This window comes from Mastigoproctus giganteus, chromosome 10 (genome assembly GCF_048544385.1).
Source record: "Mastigoproctus giganteus isolate SK-2022 chromosome 10, ASM4854438v1, whole genome shotgun sequence".
Lineage (NCBI taxonomy): Eukaryota > Metazoa > Arthropoda > Arachnida > Uropygi > Thelyphonidae > Mastigoproctus > Mastigoproctus giganteus.
Window position 1 is genome coordinate 34914449 of NC_143584.1, and position 24956 is coordinate 34939404.

Sequence of the window (24956 nt, forward strand, 5' to 3'; positions counted from 1 at the left end):
TAGCAACCGTAAGCTTCATCCTGAACCTAACTGAGGCTTAGAAATTTTTTTTATTCCAGTAGTACCCGACACAAGATTCTTGCGGTTCATATTTGATAAGAAGTTGACTTTCCTTCAATATATTCGTCAGCTGCGCACAAAATGAGCGAAAGGTTTGAATACCTCCATGCCCTCTCCTCTTTGTCACATGCCGTACAGACCGTTGCGCCCTACTATACCTTTACCATGCACTTGTGCGATCTAAATTAAATTATGTATCTCAAGTACACGCATCTAACAGAAAGAGTGTACTTCGATGGCTGAATCTCATCCACCGCCAGCTGATTTGCATTGCTGCCCGAGCATTTTGAACATCTCCCGAGTTGATGTGGAAGCAAACGAGACGTCAATAATATTATTTTAATGGAAGCAGTTGTCTCTAAACCATACTTTCAAACTGAGCGAAAGATTTGACTACCCTCCGTGCTCTCTCCTCTCTGTCACATGCCGTACAGACCGTTGCGCCCTACTATATCTTTACCATGCACTTGTGCGATCTAAATTAAATTATGTATCTCAAGTATACGCATCTAACAGAAAGAGTGTACTTCGATGGCTGAATCTCATCCACTGCCAGCTGATTTGCATTGCTGCCCGAGCATTTTGATGTGGAAGCAAACGAGCCGTCAATAATATTGTTTTGATGGAAGCAGTTGTCTCTAAACCATACTTTCAAACTGAGGTCATGCAAGACCACCCCACGTGGACATCTTGTTTTTGAGCCAAGCTGGGAAAATCTTTATAACACTCGTCAGACTGATAGCCGTCCATTCGGCGTTCAAGAGCTCCTCACCACATGTTCTGCTCCCTTAGCATCTAGAGGAAGGCCGACACTCCATCTTCTGTCTACCTGAAACTGTTCAGCACACCGAGCCAAACATTCTGACTTCTTGCCAGTTTATACCGATGGCTCGAAGTCAGAACTATCTGTGAGATCTGCCGCTGTCTTCCCAGATGGTATAATATCCATGCATATTTTCCCTGAATACAGCATGTACCTGCAGAGTTCAATGCTATAGAATAAGCCTTGGATCACATAGAAACCCACGCCCACTAAAAATATATATACCGATTCTCTAAGTTCATTACAAGCCCTCTTAACGATGGGGGACTGATCTTCGGTCAGTGCTGTGAAATGCGATGGAAAGAATTCCACAAATTCGCCAATCCACGCTAGTGCCTCGCTCCGTGTCGAACTCCGGGATGTCCTTCTGTTCAATTGGTCCGGGACACCTGAGGACACCTCCGCGGCCTCGTGGAACTGATGCCACGCTAGGTGCAAGCGGTTATGACGGCCCAACAAGCTATTAGGTAGGTGGTAAATATGTTTTGGCTCATGAGTGTATCTTTATTAAATGTTATAATTTTGTTAATTGACCCGTTATATATATATACGAACGCTTTGAATCATCTGACTGAGCATTATATACTGAACATTGAGTCAGATTTTATCTGACTCAGTGTGTACAGCTGTCAAATGATTCAACGACAGCATGCTTGATGTTTTTAAATTTTTATGAATCATACATCTCTTTAAATATATAAATATATTTTTAAAAGTCAGTCATTTCGTATTCATAAATACGAAATACACCCTTATTTCGTATTTATGAATCGATTCTGTCTGATTTTAAAAACTGTCGACATGGTAACCTAATTTTAGGTTACCGTAGACTTTTAATGTGTTTTACTTCCGGACTTGGAGCATCATGATCTAAGATGTGTCCTCGCGGGGTAGCACAGCAGTTATAATCACCGTCATCCCCAAAACAGGAGGAAACGACCTGAATTCGAATTCCGGCAATGACACGAGGAATATTTATAGGTCTTTTTCACAATATGGCTGAGTTAGTTCGATCTCAGGCGAAGGTTACATAGTTCTTTTTCTCCCGTTTTTTTTTTTTTTTTTTTAACCAGAGAACAGGCGAATCGAACACAGAACCCACGTAATTTACACAGACAATACATATTCGTCGTAAGCTGCCCATGTACCATTAAAAAACCAACCAAATCCAATGCTTAAAAAGGTCATTATTTATTATAAAAAGGTCATATACACTGGTGTTTTCAAAGAAAGTGTATCACACCTTAAAATTGTAATTGTCGTCCGAATAACGTAAGTATATGGCAATATTTCTTACAGATTGCATCAGATAAGATTGACACGCGTAGGCGATGACGTAATATTGCATCAGCTGTTACGTTCAGCTATATAAGCAGGCTCTGCAAGAGTTGCAGTAATTCCTTGCTTGTGTCAGGATGGTGAGTTACGGGCAGTTGACGGTACGAAGAAAGAGTGCTATTGTTGCTTTACATGAGGAAGGATGTTCTTTCCGTCGTATTGCTTATAGAGTGTCTTGTAATCAGTCGACAGTGAGTAGATTTCTTTCCAAACTCAAGAATATTGCTTCTGCTGATAGGAAAAAAGGAACCGGACGCAAAGGAGTCTCTACGCCAAAACAGTACCGCGTTTCGAAGCGCTTATGCCTTAAAAACCGTAAATATTCTTCATCTGAGCTGAAAAGAGACTGGGAAGAACATTCAGGAGTGGTAGCAAGAACAGTAACAATCAGAAGACGCCTCTTCAAAATTGGACTTGTCCTAAGAAGAAGCCCCTCCTCACACAAAAAATTAAAAAGGCCCGATTAATTTGATGTAAGGAGCATGTCAAATGGACCCCCGAGCAGTGGAAGTCAGTTATTTTCTCGGATGAGAAGAAATTCAACCTGCATGGCTCTGATGGGACACAAAAGATTCGCTGTATATGTGGTGAAGAATACCATCCAGACTGTATGGTGAAATTCCCTACCAGCCAAATGATACGGGGGTGCATTTCGTATCGCGGAGTAGGTAACCTGAAGTTTATAAAAGGTTCCGTAATTGTAGACCATTTCAACCTGCCAAGTAACTGCATCTTTCAGGACGACTCTGCTCTTTGTCATCGGGCGAAAAGTGCAAGTAGGCACTTCTGTAGTTACTTTAGCTTCATTTCTGCATTAGAAGTTCGACAGTAATGTGTTTACATTTGTTACAGATGAAAAAATGGTTGGAAGAATGGTCCATTACAACTGTTAGCTGGCCAGGAAACAGCCCGTACCTGAATCCTATAGAGAACTGTTGGCATCGTGTGTTATTTGAAGTTGCCAGAAAGAAACCAAAGACCCATCGGGAATTTCATAATTCGTGTTTGGAACCACGAACTATCAGTTGATTATCTTCAGAAATTGATCTTGTCAATGCCTCGACGGTGTGCTGCTGTCATCAAGGCCAGAGATGGTTCAACTAAATATTAGTTTGCACTTGGTAAACTTTTCATTTTGTTTTCCATTTAAAATGAAAAACTGAAGCAAATTGAGGGCTTCTGGTAACATTTCAGCCAGAATTGTCGTGTTTACCAAAACTGTTGTATAAAGGTTGCAAATGCTCATTTTGGAATATTTTGAGAGCACTTGTCGAATATTGCTTAGCTTTGCCTGAACTATTAATAATTATCTTTTGTTTATATTTCTATATGTGATGTTAGTCATTAATGTAACATACCATCGCGAAAAAGGGTCAGAAATGTGTAATTCCTAGGTAATGCACTTTCTTTGAACACCAGTGTATATTATATACTTAAGACTCTACTTCTTTAAATCTCATTCTCTTTTGATCATTTTAGTAACAAGGCTGGTTAGGTCATCTGTAGATGGGATTGCAAGAAGAATTATTGAGGGATGAAAGGTCTTGGGAATGTTGAATCCAATATTATGGAGCAATAACATTCTCCCAAAAACTAAAATATTACTATATAATGCAATATTTCAGAGTATCTTAGTATATGGCTTTGAGATTTGGACTATAAAGGAAAGGAAAAGGAGGAAACTGCTAGTGGTCGAGATGGATTTTTGGAGAAGATCAGCCCAAAGATCTAAACTAGAAATGAAGACATAAGAAAAGCAATTGACGCTCAAATAAACATCATCGACAAAATAGAACAAAAAAGATTAGAATGGTAGGGACAAGTTATGAGAATGGGGGAAGAGAGATTACCTAAAGAAGCAATGAAATGGACACCCTCCCTAGAAGAAAATGGAGAGGAAAACCTAAAAGCATATGGATGGAGGGAGTGAGGGCGGCTATGGAAAAGAGGGAACTGAAGAATGGAGACTGAGAGGACAGAAAAGAGTTGAAAAGCAAAATTAAATTATAAAAAAATAAAAGTTAGGTCGAGGATAACTGTTGATACAACGGAGAAATACAAGAAGAAAAAGAAATAACAAGGCAGCGCGGCATTGTGTGTGTGTGTGTGTGTGTGTGTGTGTGTGTGTGTGTGTGTGTGTGTGTGTGTGTGTGTGTGTGTGATATTCGGTATTGCGTGTTGAAATGAACAATGAATAAACAATTTTAATAAATACCCAGTTGTAACAGGAAGACGATGTGTTGTTGAGATGCACATGTCAATAAATATTATTTCTTCCACTAGATGGAGTCTCGGTCCGTGGGGCTCTTGCTCCCACAGCTGCGGCGGAGGTTTTAAGACTAGAACAGTTACCTGTAAGAAGAAAAAATCCGAAGACTTTGAAGATAAGCTCGTGAATGATAGTCTCTGTGGAAACCATAAACCCGAAGAGAGAGTCAAATGTAATGAAGAGCCTTGTCATAGTGTCTGGTATACTGGACCTTGGCTTGAGGTAGATAATTTTTATTTCTTGCCCTTTGTAAGAGTATAAGGAGATTAGTAAATGCATGCCCCGATTCAGACAACCCGATTGTATTATGAAAATGATTAACGTGAAATTAAAAGCTTTCCTAACTGGAAATTTCAAAGTGCTGCAGGCCTATACATGGCATAACTTTAAGAAACACTAAACTACTAAATTAATTTCTCCTAGAAAGTTCCTCCGATTTCCATTATTATCCCCCCTCCACACCACAACCCCATCCCGGACGGAATCTTTAGAAGATTCTGGGCACTCTAATTTGAGATCAAATAATTATTATTAGTCAACCTTTTTCTTATGATAGGCATAAGAAAGGTTGAGGTCTGCCTAACAGTTAAAGTTAATAACTGTATGACAGCGACGAAAAAAAATATATATATATATTTTTTTAAATTTTAATAAATTAATTAAGCTCATTAAGCCATCTGTGTCGGGTCAGTAGAGAAGAGCCAAAGCTTCGGCCCTCGTGGGTAGCATTGGTAGACTCGCCGTCTTTCACACACCGGATGGAAAATATCTGTGTTCGAATCCCGTCGATGAAGTGAAGAATTTTTATGGGCCTTTTTCACAATGTGGCTGAGTTAGTCAGTCTCAGGAGAGGATAACATGGTTTTTACTCCTGTAAACTCGGGTTTTTTGTTCACAAACAACAAATCAACCGCAGAACACATGCAACTTACGGATAACATATACACGGCACAATATGGCCTTAGTCGCTGATGCGCCTAAAACCCACCAGCAAACAAACAGCCATCAATGCTTCGCTATGCACATGAGTAGGTTATTTGTTTTATTCTGTATAAGCTATAAGAGCCAGTTTGAGAGGAATACGTCACTTGGCTTCGTTCTTCTGACTTATGAGTACTTTATATAACATTCCATCATTCATAACATTGGTGAGACCCACAAAATGAATATAAACAGTAATAAACAAAAAAAAAAAAAAAATACAAAAATACGTTTTATTTTTTTTCAGGGTTACTGCGGCAATATCAAGGCACTAGGGCACTTTATACCCAGCCGCCACTGCTCATTAAGATAAACAGTTTTTCCACACCAGAAACAACATTATCCATTGAGAATGATAAGAACTTTGTACAAAACTCAAAATTCAAATTCTACCTTCGTTTCTTCCTGACAGGTGAAGTTTTCAAGTGTGAAAGGGGGAATGAATGTTCCGTCAAAAGCTGGTCGGATGGTCACTTTACTTAAAGACAAATTTCTTTCTCTCTTTGCCAGTATTACCAAGATATAAACAATTAATTGGACGGATGTAAATAAGAAATTTAGATAATGCAGGATAAAATATTGGGAGTAACCCCCCCCCCCCCCCAATGTTTGACGGTTGATTAACTTAAAATGGCTAAACAGTGACTATCTGGCTTATTTCACAGTAGACGACCTGAAGTTTCTCGTTTAATAAATTATATGCGTCAGGTTTATTTATTTATTTTTAATGATTGCAGAAAGTGGCTTCTATTTTTCTTAAAAAATAAAAAAATGAAACTTAACAACAATGGTATATGTAACAAACAAGGTGATGGTTACTTAAAAAAAATATAGATTTCTCCTTTGTTTTAGTTACTTTCTCAAAAATAGCATTATACTTGGGATTCTTAAAAAATAGTAAGCAGGATCCACTCTCGCTAATAAAGATAGAGAAATTTTAATTTATAGCACCAACGATGACTGGAATCAAATTTCAACCCCCCCCCCTGATATTAGTGCGCTATTGCTTTTCAACATTTTTCTGCGATAGAACCCTTTTACAACTCAAAATTTTCCGTGGAATCTCCAATATCTTTAAAAATAGCTATGCGGATTTATGCATTCTCATGGTAGCACAGGGGTTATAATCACTGTCCTCACCACACCAGCTGAGAGAGGCCGGAGTTGGAATCTCGTGAATGATGCGAGGAACTCCCCCCCCCAACATTCCGTAGCTGGGTTAACCAGTCTTAGCCAAGGATATCCCCGGAAGCTGTGGTGTTTCTTTCAGCAAAACAGACAAACCGCCCAGATAGGATATCCTCGCAAGAATATCCCCGGCAACTGGGGTGTTTCGTTCAGCAAAACAGACAAACCGACCAGAGACCACACGCAATTTATGGACATAATATACATGGTTTGTTTGTTTATTTGGTTTTTAGGAGCATTAGCAACTAAGGCCATTGCTCCGGGATATGCGGTGGTCATTCCCTGGCCTTTCTGCATCCTCCGTATTTGGTGGTGACGGGCTCAAACCCCGGTCTAATCAAGTTTGTTTGTTATTTGGAGCATTAGCAACTAAGGCCCTATTGCTCCAGGATATGCGGTGGTCATTCCCTGACCTTTCCGCATCCTCCGTATTTGGTGGTGACGGGCTCGAACCCCGGACTAATCAAGAAGCGTGTGCTACGCACTGCTGCTGCTTCCCACCTGGCTACGGAGGCGCCATTAATAAACATGGGTAGATGAGGTTATTCTCGGGTGACCCTCATATGAAAGTTTTTTTATGCATTGTACAAATTTAAGAAAAAAAAAATACACGGAAACTTTTCGGAATCCACGAGACCCCATTATGAAATTATGTGTTTCGCTTAATGCAAGGTTGTAAACCTGCAGGATGTCCAAGAGGATATCTTCTGCCACTTCATCGTGTTGCCCAGCCGAAAATCAGACATTAGAGCAAAGCTAAAGTTTGCACACTTACAGCACTTTTTATTATTATTATTAGCCATATGGTGCAAGGAAGCCTGAGGCTTATGCTGCACCAGGAAAAAAAAAATTCCCAACTTACCCTGAGAGAGAGTCAAAAGTAGAAGGGAATCACCAAGAAAGAGAAGAATGATGATATCCAGCTCAGGACTCTGGGTGTGCCAAACCCATACTCACCAGATGTGAGCCCCCGGGGTTTTACCGAGTTTAACACTGGCAGTCTCATCAAATTAGAATTTAGCTTCTGTTTGTTGGGAAATAAATCTTAAAACCCAGATAATGACTTCATATAATTAATGTTAAATGTTCCAAAAAAAATAATCCCGGTAGGCATAATTAACGTTAAATGCGCCAAAAAGAAATTCGAACAGCAAAACTTAATTAAACAACTTTACCACGGCGCTGACTTTTCAGCGAGAACACCTGTGATAAGTGCAGGTGCCAAGGCCTTGAAATCTGATATGACTAATGAAAGAAAAAAAAAAATTCTTGGATCTTCATAATCAACCTAAGAATTTGCAGGGAATGCTGGCTAATAAACCTATGCACCTGCTAAAATTCCTTTCATTTAGCCGAACTCAGATCGTATCTAAAATACTTTGTTAGACTTCCTCATTCACCGAGAAAGGACCGTGTACATACTTGAAGGACAGAAGTATGAAGGTCACGCCTGACAGAGCGAGAACCAGTGACGAGTGCACTGCCTGATAAAATAATTCTTAGGCCCACGAACTAAGCATTTCCGTTATCTGTACCTTTATAAATACAAGTCAACACACTTCCAACGTCGAGAATTCATGCTGACTTCCTTATGCGCTAATTGCATGCAGGGGATTCATTTGGTTAGTCGCATTAAACGACCAGAACCAAATTGTTTTGCAAGTTTATTTTATCACATGTTACACAGCATCCAGTTCATCCTGATAAAATAATTCTTAGGCCCACGAACTAAGCATTTCCGTTATCTGTACCTTTATAAATACAAGTCAACACACGTCCAACGTAGAGAATTCATGCTGACTTCCTTATGCGCTAATTGCATGCAGGGGATTCATTTGGTTAGTCGCATTAAACGACCAGTGTTAGAACCAAATTGTTTTGCAAGTTTATTTTATCACATGTTACACAGCATCCAGTTCAGTCAAATATTTCCCACCGTCCTAGTACAGCTTATTTTTCTTATTTTTTAGTGCCAACCAAGCTGTGGCCCTGGACAAAGGAAGAGGTCCGTTGTATGCATGAACAGCAATCTTTCTCGAGAACTTTCACCTTCACAATGTTCGCAGACTAGTCGACCGCCAACTGTCTCGGAATGTAGGAATAGTCGATGTTCTCGTCCAAAATGGAGTACTGGAACTTGGAGTGAGGTAAGAAACTTGCACGCAGAGGCAATTATATTTCAATGTATTCTGTTTTGTTAAAATCCGAAGAATATTTTTCTGCGAGCGAAACTCATTCTCGGCAAATCTGTTTTGGTTTGCTTCCACAGTGCAATAGTTCGTGTGGTCACGGCAAACAGTTCAGAAAAGTGGAGTGCCGCAGCTGGGATGGAAAACAAAGCAAAGAATGCCGAAGTAGCAAAATGCCTGCTGCTGTTAGAAACTGTCAAACACCGTGTAAAGAGGAGAATCGAAAGGTTGAAGGTAAGAACGAATAGTAAAGAAAGTTATTACTTGTTTATTGTGCTAATAAATATAAATTTAAAAAAAAATGGAAGCCCAAAAGATTTTAGATCGAAATTAAATATTCAAAACCAAATCCAGAATTATCGACTTGGTCCCAGTGTGCATGGATTTGCATGCAGAGCACAGTTGCTCCTCCCATCATTAGGCACAGAAAAAAAAATACTAATTTTATCATTAACACAGGTTAGGATATAATAAAATGGTACAAAAATAATTTTATTGGAACCCTGTGTCACCTAATACTCAGGCATTTCAAATACTACAACGAGAGTTTAGAATGAGTGTGCGCACACCAACAGGTTGGCTACTAATAATTATATTAGCATCTAATCTAATAGTATCTATAAAATAAAATCGAAATTATCTTTCTTCAACCCAAACAAATTTAGTTATCAATATTGGTTTAAAACTAATATTGGTTTTTCTGTTTATTTTATAATTTAGGTGCGCCAGGCTCAGTTTTGCCATTGGTTTTGCTACACAATCAACGATATTTGGAAGAATCATAAATTTTTATTTTTCACGATATCTAAGCATGTTATTCAATCAGGACAGGGGAAAAAAAAAGGATACATGAAACGAATTTTTTGCAGAGAGATCCTCGCTACTCAGTTAAACTATCGGAATTACTGTGTTTTAGTCTACAACTGGCTGAATCTAGAACCCACACACTACAACACAGAAAAATAAAATTGAGTCGTTACTATTGAGAAAATTTATGAGACACCTAACAAACTGCAGTCTGATATTTTTATCGCCGTGTCATTGCGTATAAGCTGTTGTTTACACAGCGCATGAATCGAAGGCCATACTGTGCTGTACGTGTTCAATGGCCGATTTGCAAGTTTTGCAGGCTGAAAAATACAAAATAAATCATGGGAAACCTACTTTCTTAGCCTTGACAAACCATCAACTGAAAAGGACTTCAAGAATTTCTCCGGGATTCGAACTCAGATGTCACCAAATGAATGGCAAGTGGTAAAACTGCCATATGCTACATACCACTTTCACTATTTTAACCTGCAACCTCCAAAGATCAGGCTGATGAATAAGATCTTTATAGGGCAGGATAACAAAAACAACTGTTGCGGCTGCTTTCTCTTCGTGAACCGACAGTATCAACTTTACAGAAGACGACAGTGACCATCTTACACCCAATACTAGAATGCGGTAGAAATAATTTTATATATAGATCTGTGTCGAATGTAAACATTTATAATATTGATCTGTCCGGTGAACGTGATCATTCTTGAAATCTACTTAGCAATCATAAGTTATAGTAAAATATTGAACAGCTTAATTTTATTGCTTTTGAACTGGTTAGCTCCAATTTTATTCCAAGTTTGTAATTTAAAATTAATTGCATCCATCATTTCAACGCGTAAATGTGAATTTCATCTCTAGCAAGTGGTGCAAGAAAATAACATGCAAGGATCATTCTTCATTCACACATTTTTAAATTAGGTGCACATGGGCATGCCTGTGGTGTTTGACCTGAATGCAGTTAAGCCGTCAAAGCTGGGGCACAATAATAATAATAATTTATTTATCCCTATTTTATGTTACACTTTTTTAACAGCAAAAAGGGAAGGAGAACATCCCCTAAAAAGCCATTGCCTTTTTAGGGGGTGTTCCCTTAAAAGACAATGTGAATAACATTACAAATATACAGTTTTTAAATTGTTGATTATTTATGTCTTTTCAACAGAAAAGACATAAATAAATTGGGGGGTTTTTTTTGTACACCTCTTTACAGAAGACTTCGTAAACCATCTCTACTTATAATTGCATTGAGAACATTTTTACAAGTAAATGATGAGAGGAAGGAAAAATAATGAAATATCTGCACAGAAATTTACAAACTATTTGCCAACTGTTTTCTTTAATATTTGGACATTACAGTATTTCCCCATATTGGTAATAATTTCCTCTGAATTTTTAATCCAGGAGTTGAGTGGAAGGTAATTTGAATCAGACATCCCTGGTGATGTGTTCAATTAGTAGTTTCTTGAGTCGGTTTAGTGAAGTGATTTTTGCAGGAAGTTTGTTCCAGGTTTTAGCGCCTCTGCATTTTATATTTTTCTGACCTATGGCTTTTCTGAAAAGCGGAACTTTCAGGTTCGCTTCATTTCTTACATTGTACGATATTTCTTCTTCTATGGTTATGAAAAAGGATCAGAAGAGAAGGGGAAACTCTGGTGTCTCCAAAGCATTGTAAGCAAAGACTGCCTCGGCTTTCTGTAGCAGTTGATAGATGCTGAGGAGTCTCATTTCCTTGTATCTGGAACTAATTTCTTCCAAACAGCTGCTCACTCTGTATAAATCACAAATCCGCCCTGCCATGTAATATTGTTCCCACATCTGGGGTGGTACCCCCAAAACCTCTCTCAGGCTTCTTGATTCCATTCAGAAGAGGGCAGTTAGGTTAATTAATGATTCATCTCTAACAGTCTCTCCACTCGCTTTCTCATAAACGTACTGTATCTGCTGCATGCCTCTTCTACAGATACTTCCATGGGCACTGTTCTTCTGAATTGGCTTCTATAATTCCCGCTCTCTCTTTCAAAACAGTCCGAACACGTGCCGCCACCAGCCAACCTCCATTTACTGTCCAACTTCAAACCCACAGAACCAACTTTTCATCTTCCTCATTTATTCATTCAACTGCCGTTTTCTGGAACAACCTTCTTTCATACGTATTTCCTGAAAATTACAATCTACAGAAGTTCAAGTCCAATGTCAACAAATATCTTCTTTCATTTTCTCAACCTCCAACCCAAGCACGGTACTAAGTACTATAGGTTCTAATACCTCTCGTGTTTGGGGGTCACATAAAAAAAAAAAAAAAAAATCGATGCGTTCCAGGGAAGGCCTAAAATTGAACAAACGCATCGATTGAGAATGAAATTGATTCTCGCAAGGTTTTCTTGACAGGTAGTACCCCATGAGATGATTCCATAGGTGAGGTGAGGCTGAATTAAGGAAGGGAATACTAGTCTGAGAAGGGAAGGGGACACCCAGGGAGGAGGCCCTGGCGAGTATTCCCGCTAGTGACGAAGTTTTTTTTTTCGTAGGGTTATCATCTGTTTTACCCAACTTAGCTTGTCGTCTAGCCAGATACCGAAAACTTGGTTTCATTCACCCTTTCAAGTTGTTTTTCTTTGTATGTTACGTCGTAATCAATACATGTAAATTTAGTGGGTTGTTTTTCGTTCTAAGCCCCATGTATTTTGATTTTTCTGGATTCAGTATAAGCTGATTCTTTTGAAGCCAACTATGCATTTTTAGTTGAAGCTGATTAGGGGCTTTATTTTGTTCCATCTTCCCACCTAATAGCATACGCTATTAGGTGGAAAGATGGAAGAAGAGAGAGAAATTCACCAATGTAAACAACAAATAGGAAAGGTCCGAGAAGTGAGCCTTGAGGTACTCCCCTGGAGAAATAACAGATGTCGGAGTATGACTGATTTGTTCTGACGACAAACGGCCGATCAGTAAGGTAATCTTCAAGGAGAAGGTAAATTTTTCCTCTCAAGCCAAGATTATTGAGTTTGTTAAGTAGAATATTATGATTTATGCGATAAAGCTTTAGATAAGTCAAGAAACAGTGCTATAGCATAGTGACTCTTTTCAAGACTATCAATGATCCTTGAGTAGAAATCAACAATTGCAAGATCAATAGATCGTTTTGAGCGATAGGCATACTGTTGTTGATGGATGAGCTGATTTACTTCAAGGAAATCCATGAGTCTGCTATGAAGAATTTTGCAAATACTGAGAGTAGAGCTATTGGGCGAAAATTGTTGATTACAAGATGTCCCTTTGGAACAGGGACAATTATTGTTTTTTTTTTTAAATTGAGAAGGGACAATAGCAACTGTATTTGAGTTGACCGTGATTTGAGCCCACGTGATCGCTAAGTATGGTAATTTTCTTGTATTCTCTATCTTACAAACTCCTCCGCAGGTATGTGATTGTCCGGAAGTATAAACAAAATTTGTACATCGCATAACCAGAAATGCACCGAGAGGCCTCCCTCTGGCCCTTAGAACAAACTCTATTCGTCGTGGCATGGATTCAACGAAGTGTCAAAAGCGGGCACTGAATATATTTTCAGTCTTGGATATCCGTAATATAATTTTTTTTTATTTATTACTAATAAGGGTCTAACAATCATACGTTTCGTGGATTGTTTTCTTCTCCGATTCTTCAGTGATCGTGATCTTGCTCTTGCTGTTGCACCGTTAAGGTACACAAAGAAGCATGCCGTTCAAACATATACGGTACGAAGAGTTGTGCGTTCTGAAGTGCCTCTTTAGTTGGCGCTGTTGTACTGGGTTAGTATCTGACTGATTGTTGCCTTTCCGTTATCCTGTGCATGTCTTGCCAGCCTCCGTTGAACCTTAACGAGCTGTTCACCCCATATCTTAATACCTACGTACCAAAATCAGGAATTACTCCGCTATGATTTCCAGAATTACCAGAAGGGACTGGGGCTTGAAGAAGAGGACACTCTCCCTTTTCTACAAGGCTGTTTTCATCCCAGCTCTCTCATATGCCGCAGGTGTGTGGTACACCAAAGCAATCATTGCTGTAAACAAGAGAAAACTACACACCATACAGCGCTCTATCCTCCTGACTATCACCAGAGCGTGTTCTACGGTTAGCACCCACACGTTCCAGGTCCTCGCTGGATCCCTTCCCCTGGACCTGGAAATTGTGCGTCATTGGCTTCACCACTGATCCAACAAACACAAGTGCTGAAAAGAGGCATCTAATGCAGGCCCCATGATCCGACTTCCCCAAAGGAGCCATAACACGGAAATTCTTCACGGATGTACACCGGATATACCCAAACCAGCCTGCATGATTCGCTCCAGGCCTCCATACCACCTTTCTCCTCACGGGACATAGGAGGAAACTTTACGACTTTGGTCCCTCAGATGCACCTTATTGTCATTGCAGAGGAAGAAACTTGGGACCACCTTATACATGAATGTCCTACCTACGAGGACCTGCGCCGCATCCTCATGACAAAGACCCAGCTCACACTCAGGAACCAAGAACAGCTCGTGTTGCAAAATGAGGAACAGTACCGTGCCTTCACACTCTTCGCGCAGGAGCTCGTTTCAAGACAAAAAACTCTTCCACGACCATAGAACCACGGACTGACACCTCGTAAAGCTACCGGCATGGCTTCTTAGCAAGTCTACAAGCCCACAATGATCAATCCAAATCCTCCAAACCCAGCGACTCTTAAAAGACAATACACTACAAGAACCAGAGGAGAGAATAAGAAAAGAAATGGAAAAGAAAGGAAAAGGGAAAATAAGGTAGAAGGAAAGAAGTAAAAGAGAAATGCTTTGAAAGAAAGAAAGGAAAACACATTGGCAGAGCTTAATTTGAGTGCAGAAATACCTCCTTGCACTAGCTCTATCCACAATCCCATAGCACCACCTGGCGATCTGGACCAGGTCACTTTCATTCCCTCTCCCCGGCAGGGTGGGGGAGGGGACGGAGTTTTTTTGTCTCCTTTCCTCCTCGCCCCCCTTTCCATCCTGTTGGGGCATGGGCCTGCCCCACCCACTGACTTCCTTGGGGGGGGGGGGTGCCTTCTCTGTTTCCCCAATATTTTTGCCTTTTCCCTCCAGTCTTCTCCCTCTATTCTGGCTAAACCATCAGTTTACCACCAGATGACCCACACATCAAAAATTGAAGTGCTGAAATTCGAACTGCTTACCACTCGGCCTAACCAAATTCCAGCGATTTTCTTTTCTTTTTTTTTTTTTTTTTTTTTTTTTAGGCCCGAGCCACTGAAATCTTAGCAAACTAGGTGGCAGGACCTGCCAGAGTACAACTGAAATTACTGGGTTTTCCTGGTCTGCCTCCACGGGGTGAAAGTGGGGCAACAATGGGCCTCAACAGATTTCCAGCAGCTAAACGACCAGATGAACAACGGTACACTTGTACAATGTCCATACACTTTTAATTCTCTGGCATTTCCAGCGAACTGGCACATCCACAATGCAAGCAACGCGGAGATGGGGGAGGCCCTGGTGCCGCTTTACACTAAACAGACTTTACGAGCTGTTCGGGACTTTGTGATAGCTCCTGAAGTAAAAGTGTTTTTAAAATTTTTAAACATGGATATACTTTGTTTCAACAATCGCCGAAGATACTGACAGGAAGAACTGAGCAAGGAGAACCACTAAGTGATTTTTCAGACTTTTGAGAGTTACAGTGTCATAGATATTTATATTTGAAATTTTACATATAGCGTCTGTATACAGACTCTATGGCGGCCATTATAGGGTTGCCATAGCCATTGTACATGATAGCATTTAGGTGTGTTTCTTTAAATTCAAGAATATTTTAATAGCTAAAAACAATGGATCTACAAATTTTGATCATCCCATTCTGTGTAACAGTGATCTATATAATTTGTGACAGTGTTTTAGCAATGAATTTTTTTCCAAACTTGACGTGATTTCCGACCACGTGTATTAAACAATAGCATCGCCATATTGGTTGGAGATCGCTACAGGTTTTCACTCACCCAGTACTCGACTGCCTTATACCACAGCCAATTTAAGTGGTTTTAGTTTTCAAGATAACTCCATACAATGTCTGCCAACCTTTTACTATCTGTTAGAGAAAGTTGTTCCAGCCTTCTAGGGGTGTTTTTGTGACTGGCTGTCCCCCCTCACCGTCACGTGAGGGGGGGAACAGCCAAATCTTCACTTCAAATACACCAAATTGGGCTACGAATTTGTAGCGGATGTTATTATTATTATTAAATCCGTTTATTAAAGTAGCAAGTGTTTGCTTTCACCCCTTATACACAGTCGACCGGCTAGAAGGGTGTACAAAATGCAAAAATTACAATTATTTACAGTATTTACAATATAAGAAGGGTGTACAAAAATGCACGATTACAATTATTTACAATATTTACACAAGTGGGTATATTTACAATATTGTTTACAAAATCCAATTATTGACAAAATTATAATTGAAGTAAGCTGTGTGCTTCAGACAGGCTCTTCACTCTGTACTGCTTGCTTCCCGAGTTTTTCACAGGGTCTATTGCCAATGAATTGAAAAGGTTGACTGAGTTGTTTGGGAAGAAATTCTTCAGACAACACAGGTTGCACAGTATAGCATGCAACGGTAGGTAGGGGTTGTCATTACTGCGTCCAGCACGTGGAGACTGGGAGACGTGGAGTCTTTGAAGACCGGGGTCGTCAGTCACACGTTAGCATCTGAGACAGAAGAAGAATATTTCTGGATGCTATGTGAACTCTCCAGGGAGTGATAGTTAAGTTGGTATATAAAACAGCCCTGGAGTTGGTATATAAAACAGCCCTGAATGCGTTCCCCGTGACCCTGTTTATCTATCGCATTACCCAGTACTCGACTGCCAGGAATCTTTTTATGTACGACGTCGGGGCAGAAGACCAGATTGGTGATGCATATAGTGCGATAGGTTGTAGGCACCGCTGGACGTGTCCTCCGACTACATCTACGTTCAGTAATTCAGCTCTTGTCGAATTGCCCACATCGCCGAGAAAGTCTTCGATTTCATATCGAAAAATGGGTCTGAAAAGTGAGGCTCTCGTCACAAATCATGCCGAGGTCGGTATGTTCGTGTCAGACGGCACCTGGGATTTCTCCCATCTCCGCGTGCTGAGGTCGGTTTTTTTTTTTTTTTTTTGATTTGGTAGTTGTGCGCATCGGCTTCTGTGGCCATATTGCACTTCCCAAGGTTTTTGCAGTACTTTGATCCAAGCCCGAGGCGGGAATCGAACCCGCGACCTTTGGGTTTCCGGGCAGGTACTTTACCCACTCGGCTAGCCCGGTCGGCTCCGAGGTCGGTGTGAGACTTCACTTTCCTTATCTGTAATCCGTTGTGATAGGCTCTGATGTCATTTTTGATTCTGTTTTTCGTGAAAGTAAGTTGAGCTGATTTTGATACGTTTATTTCCAGACCTATTTGCAGTAGATAGGCTACAAGGCTGTCGATCAGGACGGAGACTCGCTGATTAGTCAGGTGAGTTTGTTCAGCTTCTTTAGATGTTATGTATAATTTGAGGTCGTCTGCAATCAGTGCAAGGAAGGGTTCAAGGGCAGCGGCGAACAGTAGACTGGACAGGACACTATAACTTCCAACTCCCATTATAACGAGAGGAGTACCTTGCGGCACTCCTCTCGTTATAATGGGAGTTGGAAGGATTTATAGCTGATGATGAGTTGTCTTGGTGTAAGGATGAGATTGATGGTTTTTAGCAGGCTTCCAGTAATACCAAAGTACTTTTCTTGAATGTAGATGAGAGCTGGAATTGAGAGCTTATCATAAGCATATGAAATATCAAGGAAGATGACGTACAGCTGAGATTTACTGTTGAGAGCAGTTTGAATTTTAAATAGAGTATCCAGTAGGTTTGTATATATAGATCTTTTGGGGATCACAGTATGCAGATGTTTGGGTCTATGAGAGAAGCATTGGTCGATCACATTGTCTTTCTACACCAAAGACCAACCCTAGCTAACCAACATCCTGCCATCTGGGAAATCCGAACTCTTCTCGATTATCCGAAATAATAATCCTAATATGGAAGGAAAAAATGATAAAATCCAAACTGCATCGTAGCAGATCTCAAAGGACGACATTACAGTCATCGAAAATCGTTATGGAAGAAGCACTGTTCCATTTAATGAAAAGAGTAGGTATACCTAATAAACTGACCACTCTGTGTAAAATGTCAAATATCCAGATTAGAAATCCCTGCAGTTCCTTTTTTTTTTATTTTGCAAAAATCTATTGTGAACGTCAATATTTTACCATATATATTTTTATGTACTATCCCAAACTGGGGTCCGCGGACCAGTTCCAAGGAGTCCACGAAACGTTCAGAAGGTATCAAGTAATATGTGTTTAAATATACTGATAGAATCACAACGAACTTCGTCATAGGTAAAAAGCAGGCACTCTCAACCCACCGCAGGATGGAAGCCTCCTCAACAATTCACGCCGAGGGAAATGGACCATAATCTGCCACGCTAGTCTAGTGCGGGTTGGCAGATCGACCGTATTTAGCAATTAGGGGCTTGAACCCCACACTACTTAAAGAGCGTGTGCTACTGCACTCCCGCACTTGAGCACTGGGCTATGGAGGCTTTTATTATTTACTTATTAATTATTACTTAATATTACTTATTTTTGATAAGATTAGTGTCTATAATTGTATACATATTTCAAATTATTTGTTCAGATAAGATTAGTGTATATCATTGTATGTATTTCAAATTATATAGCAAATTGATGATAAATAAAGTTATTTTTATGTATCTGTATAAGAATAAAATTGAGTTGTTTCACACATGAAACTTTGAATTTTCTTTTCAGAAAACCCAGTGTTCATACTGGGTTTTCTTTTTTGAAGGGGGTCCGTAAAATTGTTTTGATTTTTGAAAGGGTCCGTAAATCTCAGTAGTTTGGGAACCGCTGATCTATAACACTGAAAGTATTTTATTATCGATAACAGGAGAACATAGCAAGGTATTTTTTATTATTTTTGATTTATTTCTGTTTATTTATCTGGATAACTAAATCATTTGAAATATATTTTATTTTAATTCCAGGGTTGTAAACCTACGAACACGGTACCAACTAGAGCCACGAGATTTAATTTAATCATCCCTACAAAGCATTTCACAAAAGTCGCCTCAAAGACAGACAGGCATCTCAGTGTTCTGTTGTTGTTATTATTATTTCTCCCTGATTAGAGGTGCTACCTCGTGACGGGTATTGCTACCAAGTACACAGGGTGGTTTTTGTTATGTCCGGTGTTACTGTTGGTCGTGGAACTCTCTGACTATCCTACAGATGTTCGGGATTGCGACTTTCTTGAATTCCTTGTAGGTGTTCGCTGGGAGACCTATTGTTGCTAGGCTGTTATGTAGGGTCTTTGACACCATACCTGTGGTTGATACGATGATGGTGATGGTTGTTACTTGTTGCATATGCCACATCTCTTTGATCTCCTGTCTTAGGTTCGTGTACTTCTTGATTTTTCCCCATGGGTTTTCTGCAGGTTGCCAGTGTTGGGTACCGCTATGTCAATCAGATAGGCAGCCTTGTCCTTCTTGTCCACAAGCGTTATGTCCGGTCTGTTGTGCGGGATTATCCTATCCGTTATTATGGCGCGGTCCCAGTACAGCTTGTGGGTTGGGGTCTCTAGTACTGCCTGGGGTTCGTACTTGTAGTACGGTACACTTTTTTCGATCAACTGGTATTTCATTATTATTATTGTTGCTCTTATATTATTTCTCCCTGATTGGGGGATTCCACTCCTTGACGGGTACTGCTACCAAGTATACAGTGTGGTTGTAATGTCTGGTGTTACGGTCGAGGAAATCTCTGACTGTCTTACAGGTGTTCAGGATTGCGACTTTCTGGAGTTCCTTGTAGGTGTTCTCTGGGAGACATATTGCTGCTAGGCTGCTATGTAGAGTCTTTGGTACCGTACCGGTTGTTGACACGATGATTGGGATGGTTGATACTTCTTGCATATGCCACATCTCCTTGATCTCATGTTTCAGATTCGTGTACTTCCTAGTTTTTTCCTCATGGGTTTTCTGGACATTGCTAGTGTTCGGCACCGCTATGTCAATCAGGTAGGTAGCCTTTCCCATCTTGTCCACAAGGGTTATGTCCGGTCTGTTGTGCGGGATAGTCTTATCCGTTATTATGGTGAGGTCCCAGTACAACTTGTGGGTTCGGGTCTCTAGTACTGCCTGGGGTTCGTACTTGTAGTATGGTACACTTTCTTTGGTCAACTGGTATTTCCTCGCTAGCTTCTGATTTATTAGCCTGGCTACCTTGTCGTGTCTATGAGTGTACTCAGTCTGGGTGATCACCTTGCACCCCGCGGTGATGTGTTGGATCGTTTCTGAGGCCAGGTGGCATCGTCGACATGTGTCATCTGACATTCCGGGCTCCTTTGCGATGTATTTTCTATAGTTTCTGGGGTTGATTACCTGGTCTTGGATGGCCAGCATGAATCCTTCAGTCTCGTGGAAGAGCGTCCCGCTTGTGAGCCATGCATTGGAAGCAATGTTATTGATGTGATATTGATGGAGGACATTGTAGTGTCTGCCATGGAGTGTCTTCTTTGCCAATCTTTCTATCTTCGTTTCTTGTACCGTTTGGGCGGGAGGGGTTTCCTCACTTTGGTTGAGTGGGGTATACCACTTATCTATCTTCCTTATGGCCTGGTGGAGTGATGCTGTGTTGTTCTCGAAGTAATCCTTCAGGTTAACTATCGCTGTTTTCTGTTGTTCTATTCTGTTGTTCTATCAGGCCCCTTCCTCCCTCTTTCCGAAGTATTGTTATTCTCTCCACTGCTGACTTCGGGTGGTGTTGGCGACTCTTGGTCATCACTGTCCTTGTCTTTCGCATGATATCTTCTAGCTCAGTGTTAGTCTAATCTATGATCCCGAATGTGTATGTTATTACTGGAGCTGCATAGGTGTTTATGGCTTTAACTGTGTTCCCTCCGTTCAATTTTGCTTTCAGCAGGCTTCTGAGTCTCTGATGATATTTTTCGGTCAGGCACTTCTTGATTTCCTTGTGTTCCAACTGCTCAGCCTGCATCATCCCTAGGTATTTGTAGGTCTCTCCTTCTGTCATAGCTTCGATCTCTTTAGCAGTCAGCAGCTAGTAGTTTCGGGCAACTAATTTTCCCTGATGCAGTGTGTGGGTCTTGTAATTTTTCTAGACCAAATTCCATTCTGATGTCCTTGCTGAATTCTTCGGTGATCCGGAGTAGTTTCTTTAGTTGCTTCTCGGTTGCCGCGTAGAGCTTGATGTCATCCATGTACATCAGGTGGGTGAGGGTGTACAGGTTCTTTCTTTCTTCTTTGAGGTTATATCCATACTTGCTGCCGTTGAGCATGGTGGATATCGGGTTGAGTGATAGACAGAACCATAGTGGCCTCAGAGCATCTCCCTGAAAGATTCCTCTTCTAATGGGGATTAGCCTGGTTGTGATGTTCTCGACCTTAATGGCGGTACTCCATTTCGCCATTGTTGCACCTAGGAAGTTTGTCACTATCGGATTGATCTTGTAGATCTTCTTCTTATTATTATTATTTTAATTAAATTTGATAATATTAAACTGAAGATGCCCCTTCCTAGTAATTCATTAAGACTCAATATGTATAAACCTATTTTTGTAAAATAACAACGGTAGTTCCTAGACCTGCTGATTTCAGAAATTTCCTACCGGTTCCAGAGAACCCAAACGCCAGAGTAAATAAACAGAGTTCATTACTCCGGAAAGATGATGTGCCCGGTTAATTTCCTAATGTTGCTCTACTTCACATACTGTTGCCAAACTTGTACCGTTAACGTATTTCATAATTTTTTCAGCGATATTAATTTCATATTTGATAGCTAGCATTACACGTTTCGTTTCATTTTTTACACATAATTAAAATCTAAAACAATATATTTTTAGATTTTAAAAATGATATAGCGAGAATATAAAGTAAGTATTCTTACTCACAATACTGAATGCATTAATTTAAGAGACGCTTCCAAGATGGAAAATTTTATTTTGTACTGTCAAAGAACTGGAAATTGGTGAAATAATGAGCGCTTAAATCTGCGTATTCTTAATTCTTGAAGAATTAAAGATTATTCTCAGACGTTTCGTGGTACTTTCTGTACCACTTCTTCAGTGACTATGAAGACAGCAGAACCGGTCACTGAAGAAGTGGTACAGGAAGTACCACGAAACATCTGAGAATAATCTGTAATTCTTTAAGAAATTAAAGGCAGATTACACTCCACACAGGTTTAAGTGCTCATTATTTCACCAATTCTTGATATACCTGGGTGCACCATGACGATAAAAGACTATTTAACACCATATACGGAAACAGCACTGAAACAGAAATACGGAAATAGTTTCATGCAAAGAGAATTTCGAACATCGACAAAATTTCCCACGTCATAAATAAATTATAGTATAATAACAGAACTGCAAACATGATTAACTATACAGTTTAAAAACTATGTTATTACTTCACTGATTTTAAAAGAAAAAGTAATACTATATATTTGTGATTTTCTCACCTGATATTGAAAAACGAAAGCAAATCCAGCCATCCTGTCAGCGGTAAGTTAAATTCGCAGCGCATGACAGCGCAGATAGAATCAACAAATTTCGTTGACTGGTTCGGATCCCATTCCAATCGACGTTGCACTGTAACATCATTGACGCAAATTATTATGAAGATTTATACAGTACTGTATTTATATTCAGATCACTATTATTATTATTATTACGCCACTAATTATTTAAAGCAGTTAATAATTTCAGAAAAAAAAAGTGTGTAAAGAGCAAGCAGTGTTCGTAATGTGCTAGAAGTTGAGTTCATTACCATTCTCAGTATTTTAAGTTCAGTAATTCTACCTTAATTCGCGTCGACCGGGCTAGCCGGATGGGTAAAGAGCCTGCCTGGCAACCCAAAGGTCGTGGGTTCGAATCCCGCCTCGGGCTTGGATATTACAATAGTGTTTTGGTTTGGGACGCCACCGGTGGTTTCTCACAACTGCGCCATCATTTTTCGTGTGAAGTAAACGGAACTCTGTGAATGGCAGAAGTGGGTGTAGTATGTATTTATGTTCCAGGGAACTCCTGGGTTGGGGAGCCCGCCCAAACCAGAAGTTCCCCAAAACTCACAAGGTATTTATATAAAATATACCTTGTGAGTTGAGAGGCTTACCCATAGACGCTTAAAGTCGCCGTTTGTGCATTTGCTATTGGTGCACATCTTCAGGAAGGTAAACCTCGTGAACGACAAGATCCTACTGTGCTCTAAATGTTGTAGATGCTAATTGAAATTATTTATCACTGCACAAATGATTTGTATTTTATATATTGTGTATTAAATTTGAGTATTAACTATCACATGATATTAGCCATTTGTTTAATAAGTTACATTACCCAGAAGTTAACTTATTTGTTTGTTTTATTCATTTAGAGTGCACGGATGTCAACAAAGTTGGATACTGCCATCTGGTGTTGAAGTTTAAGTTCTGCCAAAGGCCATATTTCAAGAAAATGTGTTGCAAAACATGTAAAAAAAGCCGCACTTAAGGAAAAAAAAATATCAGCAATAATTTAAAAAAAAAAGTGTGGTCCAGGTGTTTGATATATCTAAGCTATATATAAAGGGCAAAAGACTTGTTTATGAGAAGTCAGGATCATTTTGAAACCTGATACACATGATGTCATATCTGTTTTTCTTTTGACACGCTGCAGTTCGTTTAAAATGAATTAATGCGTGCCCTTCGTAAGGGCATACTTTTTTTCTTTTTTTTTAAATTCTACGTAACAGACGAGGGTCTTCAAAATGATTATCGGCATGTAGTATCCGTTTATGCAAGTTTACTGAACACACAAAAAGAACGATGGTGTGTACGAAGATAAGAAAAGATTACTAAAATATCTCTGAAACAGACTTACAGTATCTTGAAAAGAAAAAAAAAATACGGTGTTAATAACCAATGTGGTGAATTTAATCACCCATTGTAAAACCAAACCTGTATTATATTCCTCAACAGTTTCAATGAATCTATTAAACTAATTCACAAAAATCTTATTTATTTTCTTATTTAAACGATGGTGGTGTTGTTATCATACCATTTCAATCGATAGCCAGCAGGCTGAAATATGTTTCTGGTTCTTAGTGAACAATCTGATGAAAACACATGATGAAAGCTGGCTAATTATTAACTCAGCCGAGATTCCGATTTTTACGTACATAATGTTAGTCCTCAATGAAAAGGTTAACGAGAACTTCAGGCTATGAAAAAACTATAACAACTAATAATATACTGTTGTTCAAATTTGGCAGTTTTTTTAAATCAATATTTATTTTTGAATCTCCTTCACTGTTACCAGATCCTTTTAAACATATTTCATCTTGCTTCAATAAATGTCTGGCTTATGATAGGCAAATCTAAATTCTATCTTAGAAAATGTGTGTTTATTATTTTAGAGTATCTCAATTTCAATCTTACTTCATTTCTGCAATCCATCATGATTGAAATGTATTAATCTCGTTTATACAGGGTACCTTCATTCGATATTGGTTCCATCATCTAGTGACAAGAAAAGGGTCGATTCCTTCCCTCTTTCATTAGTGAATGAAGGTGACCTCAGTAAATACTTTTGGAAATATATATATAGGATTTCAGAAATTTGTAAATAAGACATCCGAGAATCACGTAATAGTTTTTGAATAATTAAAAAATGCGTTCAAGCTGAAAAATCAAATAATAAAAAACATTCCATTCTCAAACTAGCTTAAAATACAAACAACTTTTTGCAATAAAATATCCATATCTGATAATATTTTAAACTATAATTCTGTATTACACCTATAACCCTATGTAATAAAAAATGTTTGTCGTGTAATTGTTTTTTTTTTTTTTTTTTTGGTGACGCGCTTTTTGTTTTTTTAAGAAAATAGCCAACTCGAAAGGTATAGAACAGTACTTAGTGCTGTGCATGGGTTGAAGGCTGAGAAGACATGTAATACTTATTGGGTTGAATTTGTGTGGATTGTAATTTTCGAAAACAAATCCGATGAAGGAAGGTTGTTCTAGAGAAGAGAGACATATGGGATAAATGAAAAAAAAAAAAAAAAAAAAGTTGGTTTCTGTAAGTTTGGAGTTGGACAATGAATGGATACTGACTGGATGCGGCACGAGTAGAGACTGACTCAGAAGAGAATGGAGGGAATTACAGTGCCTATG

General features: G+C 39.4%; 1 protein-coding gene across 1 annotated transcript; it reads left to right on the forward strand.

The window, feature by feature from the left end:
- Nucleotides 1–1327: 1327 nt before the first annotated feature.
- LOC150078968 (A disintegrin and metalloproteinase with thrombospondin motifs 6-like) lies at nt 1328–23353 on the forward strand. Its single transcript, XM_090382905.1, has 5 exons — nt 1328–1350; nt 4505–4712; nt 8630–8806; nt 8929–9082; nt 23177–23353. Exons 1-5 carry the CDS (start codon nt 1328–1330, stop codon nt 23290–23292), a joined length of 678 nt encoding a protein of 225 aa, XP_090239031.1. The 3' UTR covers nt 23293–23353.
- Nucleotides 23354–24956: the final 1603 nt, after the last annotated feature.